This window comes from Podarcis vaucheri (assembly GCF_965113315.1).
Source record: "Podarcis vaucheri genome assembly, chromosome: 12".
Classification (NCBI taxonomy): Eukaryota; Metazoa; Chordata; class Lepidosauria; order Squamata; family Lacertidae; genus Podarcis; species Podarcis vaucheri.
Window position 1 is genome coordinate 27,518,482 of NC_138750.1, and position 10,595 is coordinate 27,529,076.

General features: G+C 43.9%; 1 protein-coding gene across 1 annotated transcript; it reads left to right on the top strand.

Annotated features, from left to right (window-relative positions):
* Positions 1-6,647: 6,647 nt before the first annotated feature.
* On the top strand, positions 6,648-10,560 carry HOXA7 (homeobox A7). Its single transcript, XM_082193557.1, has 2 exons — positions 6,648-7,252; positions 8,580-10,560. Exons 1-2 carry the CDS (start codon positions 6,874-6,876, stop codon positions 8,900-8,902), a joined length of 702 nt encoding a protein of 233 aa, XP_082049683.1. The 5' UTR covers positions 6,648-6,873; the 3' UTR covers positions 8,903-10,560.
* Positions 10,561-10,595: the final 35 nt, after the last annotated feature.

Genomic DNA, 10,595 nt, shown 5'->3' on the forward strand with positions numbered 1-10,595 from the left:
ACTGGAAACTAAGGATAGTAACTAGTGTGGGTGTCTTTAATTAGTTAAGATGCTGTGAAATGATAATAATAATAATAATAATAATAATAATAATAATAATAATAATAATAATAATAATAATAATAATGGAATTGATAAACATAAACCAAAGCAGCAGGACAAAATTTCGGTGACCTTTTGCAGGAATAATCTAGTCAGTACCCGCCCCCCTTTCAACTCTCATTTTTTTTAAAAAAACAGCTTGGCTTCCAGAAGCAAATAATCCATAGAGTATGAAATTTCATCCATGTCTCTTCATAGAGAAAGCATTCCCAATGTAAAACCCATTCCAGCTGCTTTCTGTGTCCTCCGTGCATTCTCGCCCGCGAAATAAACACACCGCATTTGACGCAGCCAAAGATGGAGGCTGATCGGGCAACAATGGACGCTAGAAAGGTTTTTTGGTCGTTGTTTATAAAGTTCAGGTTAGAAAATCGGGCTGGTTGGCAAAGGGGAGTTGGTGATGGAGATTAACCAACACTTTAACGAATACATGCAGGCGATGGAGTGGGGGTGGGCATTCCGAACGGATGAAGAATAAAAGGAATTCTGACGCGTTGGGAGTTTAGTCGTGCCTCGGGCAGGCTCGGCTCTCCGCTCTGAAATTATTATCCTCCCCCATAAAAAAATATACCAGTTAGAGCAGAGTTGTGCACAAGACCAAACAGGGACTCCTCTGTAGCTCATTGCAGAAGAGTTTATTTTAAAGGCACAAACAAGCCCGCACACTTCCAGCTAACAAGTCTTAGCTGAAGAAGCTGTTAAGAAAATTCAGAGCCATAGTGTGCCATAAAAGAAAATGACTGCTGTAACCGTTTATGGGGTGTAAAATGCTGCAGGGCTGAAGGCAAGAACCTTCAGTATCTCAGGCTTTGAAAATGTTCGAAGGTCCAGAGAGGCAGGGGAAATCACTTGGAGTTTTGTTGGCCTTTTTAATTTTTATTTTTAAAAATAAAGAAATCTCTGGTAAATTGCATTAAATTAACACAAAGCGAAACAGTTCTTGTCTGCAAAAACAAGGGTGGGGGAGTTCTAATTAATGCCTGTCCCAGTGGTTTGGGATGTTGCGACGCCCTCTGTTGTTGCAGACAGTGGGGACTTCAAAGAATCCGCATTGGAAGTGCGTAATAAATGGCAGGTCTGCAAACTGTCTGGAATTCGGCCCTTAATGAGTTTACAACTGTCCAGCCACAATTAAGATTTTCTACAAAAGCCCTTTCATTTGTTTTGTCTGGCTGTTTTAGATAAAGCGGCTCTGCGGAAATAGCTCGTTTTTATTAGCCCTTTCCCCTCTGAAATGTAGGCTGTAAGGTGAACGTTTATCTTTAATGAATATACCGCTGGAACCTTTTCTATAATTGCTACTGCATGGCAAAGTAGATTACCGAAGCGTTTGCAGGGGTAGATATCAGCTATGTTTACACGTTCGTCAGATTCCTGCACCTATTTTATTGCTTGCGGTTACCAGGACGGAACAGCAGATGGCAGTGTTGTTCCACGAAAACAAGGGCGATTTCCGCCATGAAGCCAATGGAAAAAATTCTAAAATGTCGACTTCCTAGGAGCAGCATATGCGGTTTTGAAACTCCTGATTTGACATTAACAAAAGGCGATATTATATATGTCCCCACTACTAAAAGGAATACCTTAATGCTTCAGTATTTCGTGTTTCCATATTTAATACTCTTAAAAGTCAATAACTGCAATGGTAAAGTTCTCCGTCTGTAACTATTAGTATTAGTATTAGTATTATCATGCCAGTTCTGTACAGATTTATATTTTCCCCTCTCAGCTTGAAGCCTGCTTCAAGAATACTGTTAATTTGACCGCAGTAAGAGCAAATAATATGTCGTGCGCCTGAGTGCACGTATCAAACACATGTACAGTGAGACTATATTTAAACAGTTTAAGCTTATACAGATGCATTTGGGTTAAACATCCCGTGTATATTGTAATCGACTAATGAAAATGCATAACGGATATATAATGTAAAGATATATAATGCACAAAGTCAAAGCAGATATTCTCACACAATATAATCGTTTGTATTAACCCGTTCATGGCTTAGGCAATCTACCTGGGAATCTGCCCCAATGAATGCAGCAAGGCTTCTTACTTCAGAGTAGACCTGTATAGGACTGCACTACGCTATACTGAGGCCGCATAAGCAATTTTTATAGCCGGGAATCTCAAAGCGCTTGGAATGCGGATGCTGGTGATTGAAACGCGGCGGAGTTGTTAAAGAAACATGCTCAGTGTGTATTTAAAAACAACAACAACACACAGTTAGACGTGGGTTTTTTATTTTATTTTTTAAAAAATGCTCCGATCAATTTTTTAAAAAAGTATTTATTAGGAGCAAAGAGTTTTCACAATGCAATGGGCGAGCTTTTGAGATGCTGAATATGGATGGCTCCATCTTAATCTCTTATTCAGCCAAAGATCCCCTGCCTTTGGTTCTATTCTGCTCTGAGCCAGAATCTTTCTGAAACAACGTTCTTTTCGCCGGGCCGAAACAGAGGCTCTAAGTTGGTGGCTTGGCAACAAAATTTAATTTGAAAATTATTTACCGGCCACTGAATTCCTTCACCAGATGTCTTTGAGGCAGTTAAAGGCTCCCGCTCGCTTTCTTAAGCAATCTCATCTCTGTGGGACCCGGTTTAATTATGCAGTGCAGATGATAACAGTTCTACTACAGCGCATGACTAAGATGCCTGTACGAATCTAGGCTGGAACTCTTACGGCATTTTATTTACTCTTTCATATATATATATATGTGTGTGTGTGTGTGTGTTTATGTATATATAGTATATATTGTATATATATACACACCTCTCCTTCACTTCTGAATTCTACGGCTCCATCGATTAGTAATTGAGCCATATACACAAACATACATACGGAAGATAGATGAATGGACTCGATGTTTGTGAATAAATAAGACAATTAAACCACAAATGTGTGCCTACTGTACCGAAATTAAGATCCAAGAAAGACAGCATTATTGGGGAAAAGCTTTAAGTTTGCGTCTTTTTTCCCTGCAAAAAAAGAAAAAGAACGTTTAGCAGTCAAACGTTTCCCACTAAATGTGATTATCAAAGGTATTTCATTGTAATTCCTTAGTAGGAATCCAGGAGGATTCCTAAAAAAGACTGGAAATTTATTGTGCATTTATTTAGGATGGAACTTACATAAACTCTACTTAATACAAATCCCCAGTAGAAAATGTCGTTTATATGAACGAAGGACTGGTCATGGCAGCTTTTAATGTTAATTCTTATTGTCTCGTGTGTACTTTTAATGTAGCTTGTCCTCAATGGCTTCAGCTACAGTGAAATGCAAACACAAATATATACATTTGTTGTAAGTAATTTGGACAATGGGTGATCAATGGAGGGAATAAAGGAGGAAGAAAGCAGCTGAAACAGCGGAATAATACCTCAAGTCCAAATTGCAGAAAATTCTTTGCTTGATCCCAAAATAAACCACCCTGCAGAATGGCCAGTTGGTGTGTGTGTTTTTAAATCATCCTCGTTATTTTTAACTTTTTATTCTGTGGGTGGAGGTAGTTTTTAAACGAGGTTTGTTTAGAGAAACCTAGAAAGCAGCAGTTTCCAGGTTACAATTTTTTAAAGGGGGCGGAGAGGGCACTTTGGATGGAATGAGTGACCTAGGGAAAACTTTAAATAGTTAAGCAGTATCCATTCCAACGTATCTTTTATTTTTATTTTTAAGTGGGATGGAGAATAGAGGCATCTTCGAAAACTGGACACCATTAAATTTCCGCATTCATGTACCGGTAATATGTCCAGGAAACATGGCTTAGAAGTGAATAATCATTTTTTCCCTCTTTTTTTTGCTATTTATACTGGAAGTCTATACTTTGGACGTGATTCGGGGCTCATTGCGAAGGGACATTCCGTTTAGCGAGGGTTAGTCCTGAGACTTTATTATAAAACGCCCTATTTCCTGGAGGGGAGGCCGTGGACAACGTGTGTGTGTGTGTGTGTGTGTGTGTGATGGTCTTCTCAATGTAAGCAGCGTTTCCAAGAAGTGACTTTAGGCAAACGCGATTTTAAAATATATTTATATAATCCCAGCAGAACTGAGACACGCACACGTCTAAGAAAGCAGTGTGCGGTTTGATCCTCCCAGACCTCGGCCTCAAAGCTAGTTGCACTTAACGGTGTCCTTTAAAGACTCATCGATAAAATTCTGTCTTGCTCTTATCAATACCCAAGTCTAGACTGTCGGTTCTGTTTGCTGCTGCTTTCCTCTGGCATCTTGGCTGCGTTGTCACCAGAGGAGCAATTTATTGGCCGAATGCCGTCTAATTCCGCTTCTTTGATCTGGCTCGTCGTCTTTGGCAGGTTTTCTTTCGCCTTCCCTTCTAACTTCTTAGTCCTCTTTTATTTTTCTCAGGAGGCTTTTCTTTCTTTCTTAAAATTTCAAGGTTATTTTTTAAAGGGGGTATTATTATTATTGTAGCCCCTCAATCTTGCATCACACGCCTCTCCCCCCCCCCCAACACACACATTTTCTTCCTTTGGGTTTGACAGCCATCTTGGTGCCTTGACCGATCTTGGCGGAATGAAAACCAAAGACGTCTGTCGATGCAACCAGACTGTTCTCTCCCAGGAATAGCAAAGCAAACCTCGAAGGGCGGTCTCCGCGCCCAGGACCGGCTCCAGTCCATATCACTGATTGTGAAGACGAGTTCATGATAATAATGTTCTTCCTTTCCAAAACTGTACACCAACACCTCTCTCCAGCCCCTGTTGCACCCGGGCCTCCTCAGGCCCCTTAGCTGAGTCCTCCCCCCTTCCCTCCCATGGGTTGCCAAAATGTGCCCCTCTGAAGGGTCCCTGCGAAATATGGGCCAGGCATAATTTTAAACTGGTGAGAACCTCTTTGTACACACAGGATACCAAACTCTATAATCTAAAGGGAGAATTTCCGGGGCAATCTCATTGTCCTCCTTCCAGTTTATGGTGTGCAATATAGCAGGGCAGTAAAAGCTGTCTTTACCAAAACTCCCCCGTCTGAGGGAAGGAAACTAGTTTTACGATCCGTTTTAAAGGAAGGGTAGGGCGCAACATCCTCAATGGCGTGTCCTCTTATTGCTTAGTGGGGGCCGAGTGTTTAGAAATTAAGGAGCTGCCTTATCCGAGATCTGGGACGGACACGCACACACACACGCACACACATGCCACCGCTCTCGCCACCACCAACACCACCACATAAAGTCAGAGGTAGGTATTTATTTACCCCGGGGGCGGGGGAGGAGAAAGAAGAAGCCAGGATGAAACAAAGAAACCTGAGTCCGCATCCCAAGTCTCTTCGATTTTATTTTTTTTTTAAATAAGAGGTGCTGAAAGTCCGTTTGTTTTTATTTTATTTCCCACTGTATCATTTTTTTTGAGGGGGGGAGTGGCTGAAATATGCATGCTAATGCATAGAAGAAATCCGCACCAGTAAAGGCAGACCGGCTGCATTATCACCGAAAAACAAAAACAAAACAAAACTCCCTCCTGGATATAAACCTTCCTGGAGTAAAAGGAACAGGCAAAAGTAGACACATGCCTTCTTCTTCTTCTTCTTCTTCTTCTTCTTCTTCTTCTTCTTCTTCTTCTTCTTTCTTCTTCTTCTTCTTCTTCTTCTTCTTCTTCTTCTTCTTCTCCTCCTCCTCCTCCTCCTCCTCCTCCTCCTCCTCCTCCTCCTCTTTCTTTTTAGGAAAGATACCCACCCGTCCTCCCTCAGATATGCTGTTCTTTTTCTCTATTTGTGTTTTGTTGCTGAGGAAGAGAATTTGGCAAAAGAGGGAGAGAGAGATGATAGAACACGTATTTAGCAACCCTTCACTCATCTCGCCAGCAGCGATTAGCCGAATATGTCTGTCAATATCTTAATAAATCTGCGAGCAAATTGGGAAGCCTCTCATATAAATATTTCATTCTTTCCTTTCCTGAGGAAAAATAAATGTGAGCAGGATACAGAAGGATTTGCCAAATGAGTTCATTCATACACACACACACACACACACACACACACACACACTTGAGATAGACAGACGCAGATAACACATCCTGCATAATGGTGCTGGTGGTTTTTACTATGGGGGTATTTTTATGGGCACCTTGCCTTTGTATTTTTTTTTTTTAATGTGCTTTCCCTCCCGCAGTTCTACCCCTCCCCTTTCGGAATATGGAAGAGCTGAAAGGCGGAGAGAGATAAGAAACAAGAAAAACAAACAGGAAACATACATGGAAACTCAGAGTTGTGTTTGTGGTTTATTTCCAGCTCTGCAGGAAATATGACTGAGGAGTGGGCTATATGCAGGAGCAAAACAGAAATGCCTTTTCCTCCCCTTAAAAAAAGAAAAGACGAGGAGAAAAGGGGCAGAGAGAATAAAGATGCAAAGAGGAAAATGTGTATTTCAAAACACTGGGTTGACGTTTCTTCTTCTAGCTCCCTCTGCCTCGGGGCTGATCTCGGCGCTCCCTCGGCTCTCTCCGGAGCCTCTCCGGGAACCCGGGCCCCGTTGGAGCTGCCCGAGCGGCCAAGTCTCCCCCTCGCCTTCGAATCGGCCAGGCGTCGGCTCGATCCTCTTCTCCTTCCATCATAGGACCTTGTGAGCCACCCTGATCTATACCACCTGTGATGCAGGAGGAGATTGGAGGATGGGGTCATATGACTGGTCACGTGGTGGAGGCAGCTCAGTCCAAAAGAAAATGGGGTTTGGTGTAAATCTGGGGGTGTAATGTTATCATATATCACGCTACCTCGTAAAACCGACACGGAAGCCTACCGGACCACAAATCACCGGTCAAAATTATGAGTTCTTCGTATTATGTGAACGCTCTTTTTAGCAAATATACGACGGGGGCTGCTTCTCTCTTCCAAAATGCGGAGCCCACGTCTTGCTCCTTTGCTACCAACTCGCAGAGAAGCGGCTATGGACCAGGCGCTAGCGCGTTCACCTCCTCCATGCCTGCCTTGTACAACGTGAACAGCACCATATATCAAAGCCCGTTCTCTTCCGGATACAGCCTGGGCTCCGATGCCTACAACCTGCATTGCTCCTCTTTTGATCAGAACATTCCCGTCCTTTGCAATGACTTAACCAAAGCCAGCTGTGACAAAGCGGAGGACAGCAACCTGCACAGCCAGGCGGAGAGTAATTTCCGGATATACCCCTGGATGAGATCTTCAGGTATGGGGGAGGAAGGAAGGAAGGAAGGGGGGTGGGGGACAAAACCGAGATGCGGGCGGGGAAGGCCGGGCTGGGGGGGGGGGGCGTTGGATTGAAAGCGCCGCCAAGCAGGCGAATGGCAACTTCCACGCGGGTGCGGGGGCAACTTCCACGCAAGGAGCGCGCGCGCGCCTGCCCTGCCTGCCTGCTTTTAATTAGAGCAAGCGGCGCCATTGCGCAGAAAGCCCGTGGCATTGTATGTAAATGAGTCTCATAAAACTTTTTATTGCCCAATTAATGGGTTCTAGCCTCGTAAATTTATTTAACTCTCTCTCCCTCTTTCTCTTTCCCTCCCCTGATATGGAATGGGAGCGTTGGGTTGAATTTTTGGTCGGGGCCCTAGGGAAATATGGGAAGGGTGATGGCGAAGGTGCCCCGAGACTGGTAGGGGGAGAGCCTCGCTTCTCCTCGCCCGCACTGGCGAAGGAGGGGGGGGAGTAATGCTGAGTGAGAGAAGAGCCGGGGGTAAGGACTGGGGTGGGGGACGTATCAGAGAGAGAGAGAGAAAAATATATATATATGGGGGGAAAATGGAGCTTTCTCTTGGAGTGAGCGAGAACGTTTGATTCCCTATTATTAATCTGACCCACCCTCCGCAAGAAATATAGACGGTCAGTGGTAGGCATGTCAATAAAGAAATGGGTTATTGGAGCGATGCAAACCCGAACCTGCAGTTAATTTTGTGCGAGGACAGGAAGACCTGCTCTTTTAACTGGGAGTAAAAGCGAGCCCTGAGTTCCAGACACCGCTTTGACTTCCGCCAGAGTCTGGAATGTGGCGGGCAAACCGGAGAGAGTTTGCTTTCAGTCAATCGCCCTCTTTTCCCCCCGCCTGGTTTTATTTATTTAAACTACCTGGTTAAAACCCGAATTCCTCCACCCACCCGGTTTGTCGCCTTTGCCCCGGGCACTTGAGGGAAAGCTAAGCCTTCAGTTTTTAATATACTGTGCAGGAAGTCGGTGGGATTTGCTTCCGAGTAGACGTGTCTCAGAATTGGACGGACAGCTTCTACCCACTGGCCAGGAAGTTACGCCTTGCTGGACTCAATGGAGCTTACTTCTGAGTAGGCATGAGCAAGATTGAAGTGCTGCTGTCCTGTTCCGAAATATATATACATTTATTTATGGGGGGGGATTCGTGTGTGTGTGTGTGTGAGAGAGAGAGAGAGAGAGAGAGAATAGGAAATAGAAGGGATTTGTTTTTCATTTGTTTGCCAGTGTTGTAAAACTATTTCCTGGTTCTCTAACTTCGGTGGTTCTTCCCCGGCCTCCCCAAATCCTCTCTTCAGGTCCGGATAGGAAGAGAGGGCGTCAGACCTATACCCGTTACCAAACTCTGGAGTTGGAGAAAGAATTCCATTTCAACCGCTACCTGACCCGGCGGCGGCGGATAGAGATCGCCCACGCCCTGTGCCTGACCGAGAGGCAGATCAAGATTTGGTTTCAAAACCGGCGCATGAAATGGAAGAAGGAACATAAAGAAGAAGCTGGAGGCGGCGGCGGCGGCGGCAGCGGCAGCGGCGCCCCGGCGGCCAACGACAGCACATCAGCTACTGCCTCTGTGGAGAAAGTAGAGGAGGAGGAGGAGGAAGAGGAAGAGGAAGCGGAATGAACGGACAACTCCCCCCCCCTCCCGGGCTCTCGCTCGCCGGAGCCCAGCGCTCGTCTTCTGTATGCACGTGACATTGTAAACGCTCTCTTCAAATAATAATTAAAATCTATTTAAAAAGGAGACCCTTGCAATCACCAATTCCAATTATAAGGGATGGGGGGAGAGGTGAGTTCACCTCGACTGGCCCTTCCGCATTCCCAGAGCATCCGAGACACAGCTCTGTGTAAACTAAGAGTAAAATTACCACTTGAACACCCGGACCAGTTTGGCTGTGAATGTCCAGACCTGTTGTATTATTATTTTTTGTTACATGATAGACGGATAGATTTTTCTCCCCGCCCTGATATCTGTGAGGGGAGGGGGGGTGTCGTAACTTGCACATAATAAGAAAAAGAAAAAGGGGCAAAAACGCTGGGGAGCCGCATATAGTTTAACTTCCAAATAAACTACCTGACTGTACTGGTCCCAATCAATCGCTAAGGGATAAGTGCATTAGGCTCACACTCAAACTACCTAATTTACGCTGAGGATCGATGTACTTCCAGTTACTGAAATTTTTTGTTGTTGTTTCTTTGTTTAAAATAAGCTGAAGAAGGATTTGGGGGGTGGGTGGGGAATTTCGAATTCCACGCGGGAGAAAACAATGACTAAACCACTACACACAGCTGCAGTGATTTGTACTACCTATTTTCCAAACTACCTATTATCTAGCTCCGCCTACCTATCTTCAAAATTATGCTGTATTTTATTAATGCAAAAAGGAAAGATGACAATACTTAAAAGCGGACTTCCTTGCAGGACCTGAAGCGTAGCGCATAAGGTATAAAAGGGAAAACAATTGAAAAGGGAGGCCTTCCCAAGTCCGCCACAGGATTTGATGCCTGGTATTGTTGAGTATAATTTAAAGTTTTTAAATAATAATAATAATATATTTATTCTAAGGCTGTTATTAAGTGGAAACAATATGCTGCAATGTAAGCTTTCGTCACACAAGTCTTCGCTAGGCCGAATTTGATGGAGGTTAAACCATCGCAATGGATTTGTACAAAGCGCTTTCGTCGCGTCCTTTTTGTGCGGCTCTGCTCAAGGCCGATTTAGTGTTCCCTTTTGAGTTTTCTACCATTCTGCTTGATGCAACTGAAAAACACACAAAGCAACAAATTGAAAAAAAAAAGATGTGAATTTAAGCACCGGCCACATATACCTGTTCTCAGCCACCTTATTCTCTGCTCCCTATTGCCAGAATGTGTTAAGTCGGAAGCAGCGTTGATTTTCATAACAAAGAACGAATATTGTATATTGGGTCGAGGGAGGCTTGAGCCATTTCTGATTTTCTTGGACCTCATTGATAAATATACCATGTCATCTGCTGGGAAGCCTGTACTTGGTTAGGCAAACTTTGTAGCATGAAGCAACGTTGGCAACTGTGTATAAATAAATTCTGCCTTGAAAGTTTTGGCTAAACTTTATTCATAAAATGTACGTTACAATGTGTTTTTCCACTGTGAACATTGAGGTATCTCGTGTTAAAATTGAAGGGGGCGGGAAGTGCGTGTGTGTGTGCGTCTGCGTGAATACTCTTCGGAGGTGCTGTCGTGTATCGCCCACGTTCGATGTGTTTTATGTTACACAGAAATAAAAAATGCTTGTTGACAAAATATCCTCTCTTTTTTATTATTAAAAGTTACATATC